Source organism: Lates calcarifer, linkage group LG23 (assembly GCF_001640805.2).
Source record: "Lates calcarifer isolate ASB-BC8 linkage group LG23, TLL_Latcal_v3, whole genome shotgun sequence".
NCBI classification, from domain to species: domain Eukaryota; kingdom Metazoa; phylum Chordata; class Actinopteri; family Centropomidae; genus Lates; species Lates calcarifer.
The window spans coordinates 5,765,272-5,786,624 of NC_066855.1; the positions used below are offsets into that span (position 1 = coordinate 5,765,272).

General features: G+C 40.1%; 2 protein-coding genes across 3 annotated transcripts in view; both read left to right on the top strand.

Annotated features, from left to right (window-relative positions):
* rpl38 (ribosomal protein L38) overlaps nt 1-9,840 on the top strand; it is a 379,694-nt gene extending 369,854 nt beyond the window's left edge. Inside the window, exons 1-5 of one of the 2 annotated variants that reach the window (XM_018666059.2) lie at nt 6,787-6,906; nt 7,112-7,138; nt 7,691-7,751; nt 8,657-8,779; nt 9,772-9,840. In XM_018666059.2, coding sequence (XP_018521575.1) covers nt 7,136-7,138; nt 7,691-7,751; nt 8,657-8,779; nt 9,772-9,797 — 213 coding nt within the window. In that variant the 5' untranslated portion in view covers nt 6,787-6,906; nt 7,112-7,135 and the 3' untranslated portion in view covers nt 9,798-9,840. Of the gene's footprint in view, nt 1-6,786; nt 6,907-7,111; nt 7,139-7,690; nt 7,752-8,656; nt 8,780-9,771 lie in introns of those variants that run through there. The other variant, XM_051066527.1, reaches the window with a different exon arrangement.
* Nucleotides 9,841-10,893: 1,053 nt separating this feature from the next.
* Nucleotides 10,894-21,353, top strand: part of ttyh2 (tweety family member 2) — a 53,506-nt gene continuing 43,046 nt past the window's right edge. The window contains 1 exon segment of the mRNA XM_018666046.2: nt 10,894-11,375. Coding sequence (XP_018521562.1) covers nt 11,247-11,375 — 129 coding nt within the window. The 5' untranslated portion in view covers nt 10,894-11,246.

Sequence of the window (21,353 nt, forward strand, 5' to 3'; positions counted from 1 at the left end):
AGTGTCATATTTTCCAGATTTTTAATGGTTGAAAGAATTTAAAAACTGAGGCAATAGTAGAATTATCAAAAAGCTATTCAACAAACTGAGCTTGGAAAGATTAAAAAAGAAGCTTGAAAATGTATGATATGAAGAATGTGCAAAGATAAAAGTCAGTCCTCTTGTTATTCTTCTTGTATTTTCATTAATTCTCTATGTGCAAAACTATTCTTTCATTCTGTTTTCTCTCCTCTTCATAAAATAAAAAAAGACTTTCTTCTCAAATTCTGTGTACAGAGTGAAAAGGCCTCCAGCTGTCCAGCTGCGATACATCTTGTTTAACCCCCTCACTCTTAAGTATTGTATTTTTTTACAATTTTCTGTGTCGAAACAACCTACACAAGAGACAAGACAGTCAGAAGTTTGTTCCCATGCATGCCCTAATCATATTTAGCCTATGAGTCTAAAGCCATATAGTTTTGAATAGTTACCAGCTACAAACTTTCCATATTCATCTATTCCCATGTATGTTTGCATCATTAAACCATTCCCATCCACTGTGCACCTGTGATCATATTTGAAGGAATAGTTTCACTAAATAAGATTATGATCACATATACATTTTCCAGAAAGATCACTCAAAAAAAAAAAAAAAAAAATCCATCACTTCTGCACTTCTATCCACCTTCTACAAAGTCTCTAAGCATATTTCATGGGAACGGTGGTCCAGTTTGTCAGTCCTGGGGCCCTGCATGATGGAGAAAAGTGAAAAAAGTCTGCAGGCTAACAAGTGGAATTGATGACTGCATGGCCTGGATGGAATAGGTGACACATCTATGAATCCTTATGTAGCAGGGTTTCTGTAAACTGCAACAAAGATTCATTTCCAGCCTGCAAAAACATCCACTGCAACCTTCAAGCTCAGGGTCATCCCCACAACTGGGTGTGACCTCTGTGACCTCCCCTACATAAGCTCTCAATGCAGCATTCAAATCTGCAAAAGACAACTTCTGTAAAGTTTAACCTGTAGAGCATGCTCTTCTTTTTCTTCCGTCTCTCTATTCTCCTCCGTCCTGTTTTTCTGACTGAACAGACGTAAACGACAGCAGGTCCTGACAAAAGCCACAGATTTCTCACATAACAATTCACAGCAACACACTGGTCTTTGGACATGATAATTGAGAACTTCACAGAACTTTCTAAACCGTTGCAGCTACTCTGACAAGTCTATGCACATTCGCATTGAGATTCTGTCAGGGTAAACCCCTCAGACTCTCTAATAATCTCCCCTCATCTGCAGATGTACTTAAAGTTTGCCTCTGATAAGGCTGCCGGAAAAAGGGATCAATACTTGACAAATCAATATGATCAATAATCATGGAGATTAGTAAAGCAGTGCGGTAGAGGGGATTTTGAAGTACTCTCCTCTCCCATTTCTGATGACAGGCGCACTTGAACATAACTTCAATGACACAGGCATTCATTTTAATTTCACATTAACTTTTAAGCCTTTGTATTTCAACCCACATTATCACTGGAGGTGGTTTCCTGTGGTGAATAACAACTTTTCAGGATACAGTTAATCCTTTAAATAAAAGAATGAAATATAATACACCCTACCACCTCTGCTCTATTCTACAGTGCATTCATGCTAGACATGTATTTAAAACCTTCTACTGATTTCATGACCGAAGTAAATCCAATAATGATGGTTCAGTAAACTATTTCAGGTAATCTTTTGTTGTCTCTCACCCATAGATCAAATTGTGATTAATAACAGAACCTGCCACTGAATTACTCATTAGCTCCCCGGTAGAGCTGCTTCTGCTGTCGCCCATACAAGCCTGCAGGCAGAAATGATGTGTATCATTATCTACAATGTCTGTAGTGGAGCTCCTGAAATTCCATCATCCACGCTTTACGTGTCTGTTACAGTAAAAAAGTATCTCTGAGCTGAGATCATTTTTTTCCCCCTGTAACCCCACTATGCCTTTTTAATAAGCTGGCGCATAGTTACAAAGTGCGATCATCCCTCAGCCTGAGGGTACACATTTTTATTCCAATTACTACCTTTACACAAAAAGGGGATTATAGTTTTCAGGGAACTATTTTAATACCAGGTGTGTCCAAAAAAAAAAAAAAAGGGGAGGGGGGGTAAAGCAGAATGAATTCACACACAAACACTGCTGTGTAAATAAATTAGCGGTAGCCCTAGGTAAGCTCATTGAATCCATCTCTTTTTGGAGGGGAGATAATAAGTTGTGAGTACAAATTCCAAAAAGAGTGCAAGTTCATATCTCTACAGATCACATGACTCTTAGATATGTACATATATCTTGAATGGTGGAAGCACATCTTTAAGTAGAAACGGGGTTTAGATGTATTGATAACTAGAGTCCTTGATAGAGAGGGGGAAAAAAAAACAATGTTATAGGAGATGTGGGGGCATGAGCTCGACAATACATGGTCAACTAGTTAATGCTAATCACGACAGCTTATACAATCAAATGTTAGTTTTAGATATTTCACAAAATGAGTAAACAGGAGAATAATCCTATGATCACTCCCTTTCCAAAGTACAGACAACTAGTAACTGGTAGAGTCCATTCCTTGATACACAGCGTCTCCCGTTGTCATCAGTGAGGATGACACACTGCTCAACTCCATATTACCTATTACTCACTGCCCTCTACTGCTCAAAATCCAGAACTGCAGTTAAAAAGAAAAGTGTATATGGAATCAGACTGGGTTATTACGAGCTTGGCACAGAGGATCATGTTTGTTACTGTGCAAGCAAATGGAATAAAGATCATCCCGGTGCAAAAAGAGCTTTAGATAAACCGAGCATGGTCATTTTTATAATCTATGAGGCTGAGCTGAGCCTCTTTTCACCCTTACTGAGTACACCCACCCCTCATAGATGAGGACATTCAGTTAGGATAACTAATAAATATAGAAGATATTAGAAAATTCAGAAATACAGGAAAACACACTCTTACACACCGAGACTGGTTTAATGGTGCAAACATACATGGGAATAGATGAACATAGAAAGTTCGTAGCCAGTAACTATTCAAAACTATATGGCCGTTAGAGTCATCGGCTAAATATGATTAGGGCATGCATGGGAACAAACTTCTGACTGTCTGTCCCTGGTGTAGGTGGCCTAGACACAGAAAATTGTTTAAAATAAATAAATAAATAAACAAAACCCCACAATACACATGGATTTATAAGATGAATTACTCACGTCAGGAAAATATACTCAAAACACACACAGCACTTAATGTTCTGTTTGGGCTCTCAGCTAAAAAACACTTGACACACATAATTTTGAACTGATGTAATGTTTCAGAAGTTTACTACTGTACAGAAAAGGACTACTTAAGCACTACTTAAGTAAAATTGTGCACTGTGAGAACTCCTTCTCTTAATTATGTAGGATGACATGCTGTCTATTAATGCATTTATCTGTTTATGACTTTTTGGTAAACAAAAGGAATATGCACTCACCCCGGACTTTTCATGGACACCCCACTGGATAGGACCTCCCTCTGCTCTCAAAACAGCCTCAGCCTCAGTTTCCTGTCCATGTTGTCACGATCATGATCATGATCATTTGTCCTCTGCTCATTCATGCTGTCAATCTCCTGTTCTGCTACATCCCAAAGGTGACGATTCAGATTTTGTGACTGGAGAGGCCTCACTGTAATCTCCGTGAAACTATGAGGCGGCTTTTGCTTTTGAAAGATGGTCAGTTGTCGCCATAACTGCGTCAGCAACGATAGGCTGTGGCTCAAACAGTGACTGGTTGCCTGGACTGTTGTCACAGGTCAAAAATGAGTCCATGGAATTAATACTGTTGCCGCCTACCCTGACTACGTTTTTCCAGTCTTCAGCTGTCCGGATTTGGTGCTGTTATAGTCCATTCTCCTCAAGGTTCGACATGTTGTGCACTCCTAGCCGCTTTTCTGCTCACCACTGTTGAGGTAACGCTTTCTGTTAGCTTGAACCGGTCTGGCCTTTCTCCCTGACCTTTCTCACCAACGAGGCGTTCTCACTGGACGTTTTTTGTACTTTCCACAGAGTTTTGTGCATTAAAATCCATCCGTTTTAGAAATACTCAAACCAGCCCGTCGAGCACCATAAATTCTTAATAAATATAAAAATAGCGCATGGCCCCCGTTTGTAACTGCGTCATTTATTGCACTGCGCTGCTGTCACCTGATTGGCTGATTGGATAATCAGCCAGCCAGGTGACAGGTGTTCCAAATTAGGTGCTGGTCAGTATGTATTTGTTCATGCTTAGCCCATATTAAATGTAAAACATGAAATATGTCTTTATTCAGTTTAACAACAATGAGTTTTAGCCATACTGTCATCTTCATCAAGCCCAGTCTGTAGCAAACTGAAGGTTACCACATAATATGAGTTTTAATGAGCAAGAAAAAATAAAACAAAAATATATGTTTAAAAGAAGAAAAAACACTGATTTTGGTTGATGGCTGATTTGTAATTACACAGACAGCAGTGAGATAGTGGGACTCCAACCTGTATCTATAAAACAGATTTAAATAACAAAATATCCACCATTTTGATTTTAGATTGTATAAAGTATAAAATAAGCCTCTCACTATCCAGCTCTATATCAGATTTTGTACTGCCCATTCAGACCTGCAACAATGAAACTCCTATCACACTCTGTGAGAAGTGATCAAGGACATCTTTTATGATCTTTAAAAATGAGCTATGAGTCCCCTTTAAATTTTCTCACACAAGGGGAAGGAGATATTGTACATCAGCATTGCCAAGTTGTGTGAAGCTGGAGAAATAGACTATAATATTCTGGACAGGAAGGAGTACAAAGCCATGCTGTGATAAACAGGCCATTTTACTCCTTGTTCTGAGGAAAATGATTTGCGACTGTAAACAAGTGCACAAAACAAGGGCTGAGGCACATACATTCTGCAGTGTGGTCTTCTAGCCTGTGCTTGTGTTAGTTGCAGGTTATTGCAGAGTAGATGAGGTCCTCCTTAGAATTCTGAACCATTATTGAAACAAGCTACACTCTGTCTTTTAACTTGATTGACATGAGGCTGCTGAAAATTTTAAATCCTGAGAGAAGTGTGTCCAGTAGTATGAGTGCTGATTGAGTGTCTAGTGCGAGATGGCCTGTGGACATGGACAAACGGGTAGATAGTTCAATTAGAAACAACTGGTCTGGCGTTTGCTGTCTTTATGAATTAATGCCATGTCAAAGTCAATTTCCATGGAAACAGACTAGCTTAAGCTAAAACATTTTTAAAGGAAATTGACACTCACTGAGCAGAAATGTGTTTCACAACTTTGACTATCTAGCAAGATTGGCTCATTAATTGTGCTCTGCTGTTGTGGAAATATATGGAATTATTTTTGTCAGGTTTTAGAAGTAATAGACAAGAATATCGTCACAGTGAACCATTTATATACTTACAGGCTTATTATTCTGGCACACTTTGGATTTATCTGTCTCGACTGTAAAAGATAATTGAACTCATAAGTCAGCAGGTATGGTTGTAATGTGTGTAGTCTCAGAGGTGTCTCAAGCAAATCTTTTTTGCTCTTTTTTTTATTAAACAAGCAGCCATAATTTACAGTTAGTCTGGAACTGAAGGAATGCCTGCCAGAATATATACAACAAAAGTACAACGCACAAAAACAAATTGTCGGATGCATGCAATTTTATTTTCAATCTCCAAAGCAACTATCATGCAAACTATAAAGCAATTTGAGTTCTCCCTCAGCTCAGTGCATGGTCCTGAATTGGATGAGATGTCTGTTGTCTGCTCAAGAATTTTACCTCTGGGCTTCTACAGCCTCTCTGTATCCACCATCACTATAGTGTTAGAGGATAAAAAGAAAAAAGAATAAAAATAGAGTAAAGTGGGTTCAAGGAGACATACTCATAACTTAATTTGATCCAGCACATAAACTATTTCAACAACCAGAAGACACTTTGGATTAACTACAGTGTGCTTTAGCTGCTCATTGTCTTCCTTTTAGACTGTTGCCTCACCCTGAGGCAGTCTTGACCTTAGACTGTAGCACTGACACAGCTTGCCGAGTGAATATAATTCATTTAAAAAAACAAAACAAAACAAAAAAAAACCTGCATTTAATTAGAACATGAAGTTGGTTTTCAACCTGACTTTTAAGCTCTACAAAATTGTTTACTTTTCTGGCAAGAGCAAGAGTTTTTGGATGTGGCACAGCTTTCTATTCAATATGTATTCTTAATATCTTAAGTTTATGCACTTCACAGAAAAATAATATACATTTTATTTATTCAGCATTTTGATTATGTTTCTTTTGCCATTAATTGTAATTCTACTGCTGTCTACTCAGGGCCACAGCTACCACTGAGACCATAAAGGCCATGGAAGTTACAATATATATGTACTCATTGATTACACATGTTCTAGAATTGTAATGTTTTATTGAACTTGATACATTTTAAATTAGACTGTTTCTGGCAAAACATAAATAAATAAATAAAAACACAATTTCATCAAATACAGTGGTGTAATAAATTTTTCCACATGATATTCCTGGCCTTTTGGCGAAGGATTTTAAACATCATTTAGATCATCATGTGGGGTAGTGGTTCTTAATTTCGTTGGGCAGAACTGTTTGAACTAACAAAAGTTAATGATTATTTTTATCTCATTTTATTTTATTTTTTGCCTTTTCTCGTAAAATCTGGGAATGTTTCGCCTCTAGTGGTTTCTGCGCTGTCTTTTAACCTTTTGGGAGCCAAATTTGTTAGTGACTCGGCCGGTGATTCGCTTTTCTTGAATAACATTGGTCCTCTGTGGATGCCGTACTCGAGTATAAAAGTTCCTTGAACCGGAAGTCCCGCCCCTTTTCATCCCCTCTCTGGCAGACTGAGTGAGTTTCACCTTCTCACATAAATAAACTTACAATTTCAATCATCATCCATCCTTTTTGAATGCTTTAACTTGTATCCCCCTTTCTACTATCTTATAATTATTCTCTTCAGAAGCTACACAACAACATAGCAATTTACTTTCCAATAGTTTTCTACCTGGTGTTATAACCGATTAACTGACACCATATTTCTGTTCTTCCGCAGCGCTCAGTCCGCTGACACGGCAACATGGTAAGGATTTCTTCTCATTCAAACACTTTACTTGTTAAGTCTACATAACCGGCAGTGTTGTCTTGTGAACGAGTGTATATCGTAACGTGTAATGTGCATTTGTAGTTATGTAGCAATCGGTATGTAGGCTGAAAAGTGACTAGGATTGGGCTTTAGCATTAGCATTAGCATAATGCCGCTCACAAGCCACACCGGCCTATGAGCGAATATTGTCTAAAAAAGAAATTCACCGGTGTTGACGACTCCCAAACTTAAAAATCAAGGCTATTTCAACTGTAGCAGTTTGAACTGATACAGGTACCTGACGCTGGTCTACCAACCCTAAATAAAGATGTTTTTGCTCGCCGCAAGACGTCCAAACATCCGAGGCTGCTGTGCCCGTGATGCATTCACAGTCTTGCAAGAATAAGGATGGACCAAGTGCTGAGTTTCGAATTCTTGCAGAAACGCCAGTTCCACCGGTCCACTAACATCACCTAGCTGTACCATCTCTGTCTGTATTAAGATGAAATACTCTGTCTGAATGATGACTGTCTGCTTCTTTACTTGTAGCCTCGCAAGATAGAAGAAATCAAAGATTTCCTTCTGACAGCCAGGAGGAAGGATGCCAAGTGTAAGTTGAAATCTTACTGTCTCACCTTTCTGTACTGGTTGATGACTAGTGATAATGAAGGTGATTTAATAATTTCAATTATAAGCAGATTAAAAAAAGATACAGAGATGATTAGTTGTATGTGGTTTTTGCCACTGCAAGAAGTTTGCCTCTGAAATTTAACAAATTATCTAGTTAGATCTCTGTAATTTGCTATAGGGATGCATTGATCATATTCATTGCCAATTAATCTGGTGATTAGTCTACAAAATATCTTAAACTGTGAGAACTCAGTTTTCCAGTGATGTTTTCCAAGCAGCGTATTCTTTCATTTTAGAGGATAAAACCTGCAAATATTTGTCATTCTCACATGAAAAATACTTGAATTGATTCAATAGTTACCAAAAAAGTTATCAAGTAGTCTTAGTTGATTGACTAATCAGTCTTGGCAGCTCTAATGTAGTATGTCTCATAGAGGACATGTATTTTTAGTGATACACGGATGGTCAGCCAAACATGTCTACAGGAAAACATACAGTACAAGTTACCAAGAGAAAATGAACAATGAGTTACCATTTTTTGGGTTGAAATGCAACATGTCTTTCAAAGAAATAACCACTTTCCAGTACTACATTTCATAACTCTATACAGGAAACTGCTTATCATACAGGTCAGAAATTATAGTGATGCAAAATAAATCAGTTTGTTTTGATACATGCACTGAAATACTCATCCATCAGTGTCGCTGTTAAGTTGCAGTAGTGATTTTGATCCAGGTAGGTGTTTGTATTGTGTTTGTATCTGAAGACAGCCTTGTTTGTTTATCTGAGGGTCTAAGGATAGAGGGCCTGTAAGCTGTACAGGTTGAAATGTGTAATTTATGATATTAGGCTGCCTGAATAAAATTAGACTTTGTTTTCTTCCAGCCGTAAAGATCAAGAAGAACAAGGACAATGTTAAGTTCAAGGTGCGCTGCAGCAGGTACCTGTACACCCTGGTCATCACAGACAAGGAGAAGGCTGAGAAGCTCAAGCAGTCACTGCCCCCAGGTCAGTATTAATGATAACAATGGCTTGTTACGCTAACATGATGACTGAGACACAGCAGTGTGGAAAAGCAGCTATTGGTTTGAACAACGAAATCCCAGTCAGCAACATATTGAACGGTTTCTGTATTTAAATGAATTTCATACACTTGACCTTGAACACAGTCTTAAATTGCTGTGATGTGAAGAAGTTTGCATCTTTCCTGGGTCTACTACAGTTGTAGTAATGCACTTAAAAAGAAGCAATGTGCCAATGGCAGAAGTAACTGACTTCAACAAAGGGATTCAGAACATTTGTAAAGGGCTTTGCAGATGTTTTATATTATTTTAAACCACTGAAAGTCAGACTGAAGCAACAATCAGAATACCACAAAAATGACCTAAAATGTTACATCGTTGCAACATAAACCATAATATTGGGGTTTGATTGCTCTGAGGCAGTTTTCACTCTGTTTATAACTGAAGTGTTTAAAGGTGCAAGGCCTAAAACTACATCATTTTCCCCCTAGTTTAAAAAAATGTTGCACACACATTGTGCAGCTGATAATGAACTAATTCTTGTCCAGAGAAAAAATGCATTCATGTGTAAATTAATCCTTCAGTGGCATCTGTCGTCTTTGGACATCCTCCAAGCTGATGCAAATATAATTAGTCTTCATTGACTGCAATGATTAGGTTGTATCATGCTGGATTGTGTGCATTCAGTTGTAAAGTAATTTATTTGTAATTGGTTTGGAGAAAAAAAAAAGTAAGCTGTGCACAGTCATTTTCCAACAGACCTTAAGCTCAAAGGAGAAGCCTCCTTGTTGAAAATATGGCTGAATTTAAGAACTGCTGGCAACCAATTATGGCAAATGTCTAACAGTTTTTGTAGTAATTATCTGCATTTGACAGGAGCTTCTCAAGCGTGGTTGTCCCAATAGTCATACTGAAAACTTATTTCTCAAGTTCTTGTTTTTTCTTTTTTTTCTAACCAGTTGTCTCGGTCTTTTACAGGTCTGGCTGTGAAGGAGCTGAAGTAAATCCGTGATGTACAGATAATTGTAATAAAAATTGGAAAACGTAGTTATTTGCCTGTGGTTTTTTGTCCACTCTGTTGTCATGCCACGATGGGTTAGAAAAACTGAATTGTATCATGAAGTGTTAACAGTGTCTCAGTGTGGTGTGAAGCCAGCTTGTTAAAATAGGATCAGTTATACATGGTGTTTTTACATCCTTCCACAAGATGACACATCTTTAATCAGACTGATAAGTATGCTATGGAGACCACTCTCCTCTCCAGTGACCAGTTAAAATAAAACCAATATGTGTCACCAGACTTTGATAGCTCTTACTTTTCTGTAGGTGTTAAATTTCCCTGGATATACTAATATTTCTGATCTTGTAGATGGTGCAACCCACTGCTCATTCTAATGTGCACCTCGCATAAATGTCACAGTTCATATTCTGTAATGTATTATAGGTAATTCCAATGGTGGATGGTGAAGATTCAAGCAGTAAATGTTCAATTAAAGGAGACACAATTTATGAAGCTGGAAAGTTAATTGTTAATTTGATCCACTGTGTGTTAAATCAAATAGCATACCTGTTGAGTACAGTCCGTCTAAAATATTCTGCACAAAGATGTGTAATTAAGGACAGAAGCCAATCTAAATAATGGATGCTTTAAACACAACCAATGAGGACAAGGATTATAGAATGGATGAGCTTGTCTGTGAAACATCAATAAACAACCAGCATTCAGCAGATGCACTTCATTAGTATAGTTACCGAGGAGCTTCGTTACAGGCAAATGTAAAGACAGATTCGTGGAGTAAAGAGTGGGTTGGACTCGGACGTCCCCTGAGAGGACAGGAGTGAGCCCCTGCTATTGTTAAAGCTGTTTGTAATTGTCTCAATTGACCACTAGATGGCAGCACAGTAGCTAATTCCATAGACTGGTAAAAAGACGCTTAAATAATGAAACATAACGTCAATATGAAAATTATATTACAGATCAGTGACTGTGTGTATTTATGAAACGGTTTTACCACAGACAGCTGGTGGAGTGATAACTTCCAAACTCCCCAGCGGGGCGTCTTTGCGCGCCCCCGTGCCTCCTTGTGTCCCGATGCCTTCCATCAGTGCGCGTCCCCGCCGGTGACTGTGCTGTGCGCTCGGAGCAGCTGTCGGTCGGATAGTAGCTGTGGGTCCACGCGGACGCGGGGACATGGGAGCACTGTGATTAATTCCTGTTTCATGAGAAACCCTCGTCGGATTTCACTTTGCAGCAACGCTGCCGTCTCTGCAGGACTTCACGTGCGTTTTGTCTCATGTGTGGCTGAGAGAGTGTTTCCATAAACGAGCATGCTTTTATCATTGCCTTTGTCTGTTATGAGACTGGGTTAGGATCTCCGGCAGCGGACCAAACTGCCCGCTTTAGTAAAGAGAGGCTAATTTAGGCTGTAGCCTAACTTTTTCTCGGGGCAGGGATGTCTCCGGCCCGGGTGGATTACATTGCTCCCTGGTGGACTTATTGGCTTCACAATTTTCCCCATATCAACCTGAGGTTTCAGCCCACTGACAACAGCTTCCACCCTGAAGAGGAGAACTACCAGCAGGTCAGTAGAGGGGGGGGGGGACAAGCACACAGGTTAAGTAAATCAGGGACACAGTATATCTACAGGGTTGTGTAATGTTTGTTACTTCATAATGAATATAATATAACATACAGTATTTATGTTATTCCTTTGAATAATTATGATTTATATACACTCCTGTGGCGTCACTAAAATCACTTGTAGGCTGTTTATTATCATGCTTTCTGTTGCCTTGGGATTCAAATTACATTTTGCATTATTGATGGCAAAAGTGGGCCATAATGTCACTCTGAATGTCCTCCATTCCTCTTAAGGGGTACCTGAAGAGTCTGCTTCATTTTGCCTCTCAGGAGCTACATCTAGTTCCATAGATCAGTGAATAAAGGCAAAAATGGGTTGTTGGTGCTGCTGGTGTTGTGATTTTTAGTGGTCTTTTTATTAGCAGTTATTAGTCCTCTTTGGAAAATGGTAATGCTACATTGATTTGCATGCCTTTTTTTCAGGAAATATTTCAGAAATTTCGTTTTTGCTTTGCTTGTAGAGGCAGAACGTGCACATCTAGTAAACACTGCCTTCAACTGGGCTCGGTAACATTTTTCATTTATTTTTAAGTGGGACAAATAAGTTGTCTGTGGAGAGGCAGAGCACAGATCAGGGAGCATACTTGTGGGCAAATGTTGGCATAGATGTGCTTCACTTATGGGAGTCAGAGTGGTTCCCATCTAACTCCAGAGGCGGTGACAGCACGGTTTCACACAGCTTCAAAGTAGGTTGGGATCAACTGTGTGATGACTAATGATCTGCTTGTGAGCACATGCCAAATACAATGAATGTTTCATTATTTCACTGTTTAATTTTTCAAGGTTACAGCTCAGCTTCTGTCAGTGCATGTAGTTACGTTGTGGTGAGAACATGCAGCATGTTAGCACAGTGGTCTCCAGGGTGAGGTCAGCGGACCTTCAGGGGTCCAAGTGAGTCAGGAAAGGACCTCATAAAGACGTAGAAGTGTTTTGCGAAATAACACAGACTGTGTAACAATGTAACAACTTGTGGAAATCACTGTCACATATATATTTGCTCTCTTATAAGTTGATAATAATAAGTTGCTGATACAGAGCAGACAACCTACATTAGCTTAGCAAGTCTAAGCTGTTTTGGAAAGAAGTGACTCCATATTTGAGGTTTTCTCCACTCACTTAAATCCTTTGATACTGTGGCACAGTAACATGATAAAGGCTTCAGCATTAGCTGTGATGCTAACCTTAACTTTAAGTTGCTGTCTGCTCACCAGCAGCGGTCTTTGATACATTTCTGCTCTATAAGATCTCAGATGGCAGCGCAACTGAATTGGATTTATGCTGCACTGGTATCAGGAAGAGACACAGAGAGGTAAAGTTAGGGATTTTTTTTCTTCTCTTGCTGCCAGTTTCCATTCTCAGTAGCATTGTGAGAGCAGACTCAGGGCCACGGGGTGTGTGGGAATGGAGGGTGGTGAGTCTCAGCAGGAGAGCGGCACTTCCTCCTGAGAAGACATGTCATACACAGGCAGTCAGTCAGAGGTGGGAAACCCCCAGTCACAGGCAACCATCAACCTCTCTTGTTATGACTTTTGTTTCACTGCCTTGCCTCTCTTTTATCTTTCATTTCCCAGATATACGCTGAGCCCTTCATGCTCCCACTCTGTAGGACAATTTTCTGTAAAGCACCAAAGCTAATGACACAATTTCAAGCTGATGCAAGGCTATTTAGGCCATTACATGTCCTGTCCTTTGTGGGCTGTCAAGCTTAATTCTGATCACCACCTCCTGTTTTGACTGCATTAGTAACAGTGATAATGAAAAAAAAAATGCATTTGAGGGATGAAGAACTGTGAGAAACAGGTGATATATTTCCCTTGGATGCACTTGCATAGTTATTAAGTTGTGAATTATACTTGAATTATTAAGGGTGAGTGTTAACGTTGCTAATGAAGTGACTCATATCTGTCATGTAATATAATCAGTTTAATATGGTCAGCAGCCAATTGCAGGTGCCAGCAGTAGCAATGTTAGGCACTTCAAGCATGTAAACAATCTGTTTTTAAGGGAATGTGCTTGTAGCTCTTTGCAAGGCATCACAGTGTGGAATTAATGAAAAGTTTATTTCTGATCTGAGATGATTAACTGCATTGGAACCGATATTTTTGCAGTGTCTAATAGTAGAGAATTCAGCTGGAAGATTTAGCTTTGTAATCAAGGTGTGTAATGTTCACTTTCTTGTAAAGAAATTACCGAATCGATGTTTAGTTGGCCTCTGCTGTGGAGAGTATTGAGCAGTTTGAGCCATGCTTTTAACCCGGGCCACATGCCTTGTCAGTGGAATTGTAATTGGCTGGTTGTTGTAGTGTGGGCAATCCTGGTGAATTCCTCTGTTGGCTTAGAGCCATTGGATGCAGCGGAATGTAAGGGGTCAGGATCTTTCGCTGTGCTTTGTCTGCATGTGGTAGTCGGTTTCTCACCCTCTGTTGGACACTGCCGTTGTCAGTAAAGGAATGCCCGTCAGCTGAATCACATGACCAGAGTTCTTCTCTAATTTCTGTCTTCTGACAATAAACAAGCTATTCTTCTTCATCTTACTGTTGCATATTTTGGTAATTCTCAATCCTCATGGCTATGATTGCCAAATTGTGTGTGTTTGGAAAACTTACGAAAATTGTTGGACACAAGTATGCACAAGTTTTGGTTTTGTTTTTTGTTTTTGAGAAGTATTGCAGTATTGTAGAAAGTCCCCTATCTGGATGATTGCTTTGGGGACACACTTGCTCCTGAGATAATCTGCTGATCTCCTTGGCGATCACTCAGCCTTCCTCAGCCAATTGTGTGTGATTGTGAAATGTATTTCATTGCTTCGTATTTCCCTGTCCTGAGGCCTGGAGGATAGAAAGAGGGCAAAAACTGAAAAAGCTCTTCTAAAAGTAGGACAGGGGCCTAGTTTTTCTAATATTTCTGTGTGTGACTGTGTGTGTATGTAGACATCATGTGTAGGTCAGCAGGTCCTACTCCATCTGACTTCCCTTCCCATTTCCTGCTTTGTGACCCAAACAAGTTTGTGCCAGATTTCTGCCTGTGCCCATCACTGCATGAACTGCTGGTCCACATAGCCATCCAGCCAAGAGACTCTGCCACTATCCCAAGTACCAAGGGTTTCAGCATTTTATTGTTGAATGTGTGGTAATTACAAGTGTGATTATTACATCTCTGATTAACAAAAGGCTAGAACTCATTTCTGTTTGCTTTAACTACGTTTAAATTGTGTGTTTCAGTCTTTTGGTCTCAGTGTCAGTGCTATTATCAGGGCCAATATCATCAAATGAAAATTAGAAACTAGGATGTTGTTTTCCATAGTAATGAACCAAGGTTCTACTTAGAATGATCAATTCAGTTCAATTCAGTATGCTTTATTGACATAAATGTCAGGTGAACAATATTGTCAAAGCGTCAAGGATGATACCTTCCAATAATGAGAAAAAAGATTCATCAGGTAAAATAAAATAAATAGATTCAAAAGCTCAAACAGTCTTTGGCACTGTGTTTAACAGGATCACATTTTTAGGAAATATACTTTATTTGTGACCAGGCAGTTAGCTTAGCTCTGCATAAAGACTGGAAAGCCTGTCCAGGAAGTCACTGATCCTGGCTGAGAAATATTTCAGCATATGAATCCCATAAGTCTGCAGATTTTTTTTTTTTCCGCCTCGGTTTAAACAAACAAGCTCTAATGTATTAATTTGATGGGGGTGGGGTTTCACCTCTGGACAGAGCCAGGCTAGTTCTCTCTCTCTCTGTTTCCAGCCTTTATGCTAAGCTAAGCTATTCCTTATATTATAAGCTTTGATTGGCAAAAAACTATGTAAATATGGTGATTCAGTACATAATCTGCCATGTTCTGTACTTTTGAAATAACAGGACAAAAACATTAACATTTTAAATCATAGATTTTAAATGTTTGTATTTGTTAACACTCCAACTTCAGCTCACCCCACTTTGCAGAACAGCATTTGATACTTACTTACTAATTAACATGAACATCTAAGTAGATTACACACTTCCTGAACATAATTACAAATGATAAAAGAACATTTGTCTATCCCCTCAGTGCAGAACAACAAAGAGTTCTTTGCATAATAGCAGCACCATTTGTCCTTTTCCCATCTCACCACTGATCGCTCTAATGTCCAGCTCAGACAAGTTTCTATTGAATGCTTTTATCTTGCTATTATCATGGCCTCGGATGATATGAGATAAATGAACAAGCCACAGACGTACTATTCAATTACAGGAGCCAACACATACTCTTAACACACTCAATCGTTCTGCTCCAGTGCCTTTTCTTGCAGAGGTTCTCTGGAAACAATGTTCCACTCGAGTGCATCTAAATAGTCTCCTCTTCCAGACCTTTTTCTTTTTTCTGTTTCTTTGTTTTCCCAGTGTTTTTGTTTTGTTTTTTTCCTTCTATTCGTCAGCATTTCCTTCACCTTCCCCTCTTTGTTCATCGATGTTCCCATACTGTCCTTTAAGTTACACTTTTACTTTGGTTGATTGCAATTACTGCAGATGAAACTGCAGTTATTATCTTCTCATTATACTCTTACACGTGTTAATATTTCTAATATAATTTGAGTATTTTATTGCATTTTTGCATCAGCCCATCATCACATAGTGCTATTTCAAGCAAATATGACAGACTTTTCAGCTAAATACATGTAAACTGTGCCGTTGTGTTCACCGTGTTTAGTTTGTGCGATTGGAAAATGGAAAATTATGCATGCCAAAGGCTGAAAATGCATTATCTGTTCAGCTATCACAGCCACTCTGATTGCATTGGTAATTTTTGCCTCCTCCTCAAGAAAATCAATCTTAAATCTGTCGCTCTTGATTTCTACGCTCCTTGTCCTACTGCAGCCTCTCCCTGTTTGTGCGAATGGTTGTGTAATCCTATTGTTAAAACAGTGATTCACCTCAGCTCAGCCTCTGTAGCAGTCATGACGTCTTTTTTTTTTTCTTTTCCCTCGTTTGTGTCATGCATATGCACAGAAGGATGCACTCATCAGTGTCCCCCCTGGCTCTCCAGAAGGTCATTAACCCCAATCTGTCTCCACAGTGCTTGAAGCCAGGGATTAGCATCACCTGATTGGTGAGATGGTATGGCCGAGGTCTGTGCTAATAAGACAGTATGTCCATACTGCGTCTTGATCTAACGATATTTAAACAGGATGTGACAGCAGTGATTGACTGTCCTTGGTGCTGAGGGGGCGTGTGATTTTATGGTGTTACTCCGTGTTATCTTGGTTTCATCATTTTAGGCGGTGAATTACAGTGCAATAAGAATCCTTAGCAGGTCAAATCGAATGTGTGTGGCCACTCGCCAGTGCTGTATGAACTGGGACAAGAGGATTCATGCAGCAGCATTCCCCTCCAGCGAAAACAACAATGAAAGTCTGCTCCTCCTTGGAAGCTGGGGGGTGTTGGCTTGGCGGTGGGGGGGTTGGGGTTTCCTTTGTTGTGGTATAGCATCAAAATCGTGACCCCTGACTCCCCTGAGGGAAGGGTTTGGGCTTTGGCTTCAGAAAGGGTGTCGAGGAAACAGGGAGATAACACGCCTCACCGCACTCCCGTAAATACGGCCTGCACAGAGAGGCAGATACTTGAAAGAGATTCGTGAGGGTTGTGCGGAACTATGGGAATAAGCTGAACATCCTATTTGCCAAAAAAGCTAAAGAGTGAATTATAGGGAATGAGCAGGGACCGTACCTCACAAATCCCAGAGACCTTCAGTTTGTCATGGCAAAATGTTGCAGGCAACAAGGCAGTGCAGTACAACAGATTTTAAGGATCCTTTAGCAATGAAGTCCCTTCTTCCTGTCTTTTTTTTCTCCTCTTCTCACCCATATCCCATGGGTCATTTTGCTGGGACTTAATGGCATCCCAGCTGTGAACATGAGCAGGCCCAGCCGAGTGCACTCTGCTGGAAAGACCCCTCGTCCCTGGGGCATTCACCTTAGTGGCAGAGTGGAACAAGCAGCAGCACCAAGGAAGACAGTGAGTCGGACTGCTCCACTGATCTTTAGTGAGGGGGGCATTTCCTTGGTGCCATTGTAGCCTGGATTTCTCAGGGCAGCCTTTATTTAGCCCTTATTCAGCCCGCAAAGGTGCCACTGATTAATAATATAAAATGCTGTATTATACTGTGCAATTTGTTAAATGTGTTAAAGAAGAAAATGTTAAAGGAATAATTTAGAGCTGGTTCACAATAAGATTTCCAACAGCAATCTGTATTACAACCCCCCCTTTTTTTTTACCTTTAAAGGTGCAATCCCCTATTTTTGTGCATTAATATGAGATTATCATGAGGAGTGTCAAAAGCAGTTTTACAATCACTTCTGTTTTACTGGGGCAGCTTTTTTTTTTAACTTGACACACTGCCACATTGATTCTGACCATGGAATACCGATTCAAGAAAAAGGGGAGAGAATTAGAATAACTGTAAGATAAGTGAAAGACTAAAACCATCTACTGATTTCCAAACAGTAAGAAGATGCTCTTGCTGCTCACTGGCCATGTCTTCTTCTTACTCTAACTGACCTGACACCCGTTTAACCCCTATCATGTTGAAGGAATGTCACTGTCCGTTCGGGTCGCACACACATACACACACATATTGCACATTGGTGCACACTGTGCCTGGAGACCTTCTCCACCTACGCACAGCTGTCTGCCACCTGCTGTGGAGCAGCCATGCTTGCGGAAGACACTTCATATCACTTAGAGTGCATTTAGCAACACTCCAAGCTTGTGGAATTCCACTGTTACATGACTTAGTCCTGCTTAGCAGACACACTGTAACAGATGGAGGTGCTTTCCATCCCTATGTATTAATTATAGTCACTACTTGCACATTAAAAATGTATTTTCAATGGATGCTCTGCATAGGGCATGAACTATATACCACTTAGACTGTGAATTGTGTCTTGACATACAGCACATCCTCCAGCTCCTCTGTTTACTGTCTCTTTTCATTCTGCTCCAATAAAGCACCCTTTTAAATAGTGGAGTGCTCATCAGGCAGTATATATTCAGGTCAGACTTTCTGGGTAAAACTTGTCATTCCTTTATTCATGGACTCTCAACATTGGATTTTTTTTTTCCCTCCAAGAAATCACTGTTCGGAGTCCTTCTGATGAAAAGGAGTTGAAGTTGCTGGACTGTGAAGCCTTAAATATGGACTTTTACATCTCACCTCTGAATTATACCTCCCACAATCCTTTTCTCGCACTGAGAAAAAAAAAAGCACCAGACTCGCTCTTGAGCTGCACAGATTCTTTTCAGTTATTGATTTTTGCATCCTTGTAGTCTTGAGAGCATTCCGAGGTTTATTTGTCAGTGCTTTTTCATATCATATCATATTAAGAACCGATACAGCTATTCTGTTGTGGCCACTTATCTAAAATCGTATCTTTTAAACGCGTCTGTGTTTGTTATATCTTCCAGAAAGCTTTGTAATAGGCCATTACAGCATCACTGTCCATTTATCTGACTGTCCCATCTGTGCTGTCATCCTCCCATTGGCTTTCATCATACCTCTGATGGGACTTGGGGGAGTGTAAATGACTAACCCAATTCCCTGTGGGCCATTTCTGCTCCAGGCTATTACTGCCTCATTATGCCTCTCCCTTTGTCCTATAGGTGTACGGCAAGTGAGTGTGTGTCTTTGTGTGTCGGCCTCTTCTTCTGTTTATGTCATTCTCTGCACTATTTGGATAGAGGCCATCATCCACTGCTTCTTCTCCTACTAATAACATAGAATTATTTTCCAGATTATTAGATACACAAAGATACACCCCATGCAATCCAACCTATCAGCCCTGCTCTAAATAACCTTTTTATGCATTCAGTTAAGACTGGGTCACAAAGGTCTTGATTCACTGCTGTTGAATTGCAATGCATTGTTTTTAAAAGCTGTTTCCAATATTCTGTCTAACCATGAATGGACAGAAATGGAATATAAGCTACACCAAACAAGGAGCTTTTAATTGATTGATTGACTGATTGATTTGGTCGTTACGATGCAGAATTTGTTCATCAACTCTAAAGCAAAATGAAGAAGTCACCTTGAACTCTATGACTTTTGAATGGGTATATTAATTTGTTTTAATATTTTACAGTCTAAATTAATAAGCAGTTAAATGGAAAAAGTGATGTATTGATTCAGTAATGATAATAATCATCAGTTGTAGCCAGCCATAACTGGATCGCATTGGTTGTACTTCATAAACTGGCAGCTTTGCATTTGGTTAAGTTCGCACAGGGGCCACATGATAGTATCTGTAAGTTACAGATGGCTCAAAAATTCCTTTGCAAAACTCTCCTCTTGTGTCAACTTTGCCGAGTTCACTTGTGTGTCATCTCTTAAATTAGCCCATTAGTCATTTCTTTCAGGCAGAGCTTATGGCTGATTTGTCTTGTCACACACTCGTGTTCATTTTTGTACATTAAAGAATGAGATTCTTAGGTTTGCTCGCTGTTTTGGGAGAATCGTGGCATTATGCAACGTTCCAGCCTCAGGGCAAAGTCATCCACAGTGGGAAACTGGGCCGTGCACTGAGTAATGAAGAGTCTGTCTGTGGCAGCCGTGTGGATGAGGTGGCTCTGTCTTTGTCTTCCTGTGACGGACAAAGGCACGTGCAAACGCACACTTTGCCTCCCAGCCATTTGGTACCACCACCACCCCTCTTTTTATCTCCTGTTTCTTTACTCTTCCTCATCCACACCCTGCTGTCTCTGTGTTTTCATTACCCACAATATTCCCTCCATCATTCTGTCACCCTCTCTTTCAGTTTCTCTTTTTTTCTATTCCCCCTCTACTCCCTCCAGATCTCAGGGACTGCCTTTCCGCTCAGCTAGATCTTCCTTCCTTTCTTTCCTGTGTCATCGCCTCCAGCCTCACGCTCACCCCACCCCCTGTCTATGGGAACAATTGAGGGGAAACAAAACAGAGAAGACAGTGCAATTGGCCTCTTGAGTTAGGAAGGAGTAAGTAAGGAGAAGGGTGTTAACATATTGAGTCTGCTTTTATGGGAAACTACTCAGACCTAATTTAGGTAGCAGTTAAGTGGTCAGAGCTGCCAATTTGATTTTACCAAAGAGTGAATGTGTGCACACTCTGCTCGGTAAAAGATAAATGGTGTTTTTAAACTTAATGGAAGGTTGGAGCACTTGAGAAGTGATGGTTCCGGGATGGTTTTGTGGTATGTGTCTTTGTGCACGTGCAGCCTCTGTGTGCGTTCTTCCACTGAATGGATGCTACATAATTCAGAAGCCATTATTTTTGCACCCTACTACTGAGAAGAAAGGATAGTAGAGAGGAAGAGTGAGAGACAGGAAGAAAGTGGAGAGTGTTGTTTTGGCCACAACTGCTTTAAAAGCAGCCGTGGTATAAATGTTTCTCCATAAAAGTTTTCATTTTTGAGTACCCTCTTAAACCTCATTCATTTTTTAAATTATGCAGTGTGTTATAAGGGGGTTTAGAGTCCCAAACACCATGAAACTTAATACTAAAAGATAACGCAAGCCAAAGTTTGTGGTCCGTGTGAACCAAGGAGCCCCAGCTAGGTTCCACAAATGTCAACCATTTTCCTCACTGGCTCTCCGCCTTCTGCCACATTCCCTCCTTTCTCTGCATTGCCTGGCTGCAGAGGAATCACAAGACAGAGGCATGGCAATTTAAGCAGGCCCGTCACATGCTGCTTAATTCAAATAGGCTGTGATAATTCGCCCTTTCACTCGTCCTCCCTCCCTGTCCCAAGGGCACCAACTAACCTGCACGTTACCATGACGATGAGAGCGGCCGGGTGGTCCCAGCGTTTTGTGCGTTGAGCAGGAGTTTCCCCCCTCTTTTTCTCCTCCAGTCGAACAATCTGAGGCCGTCTCTCCCACCCATCCCCCCACGTTAATATTATCCACC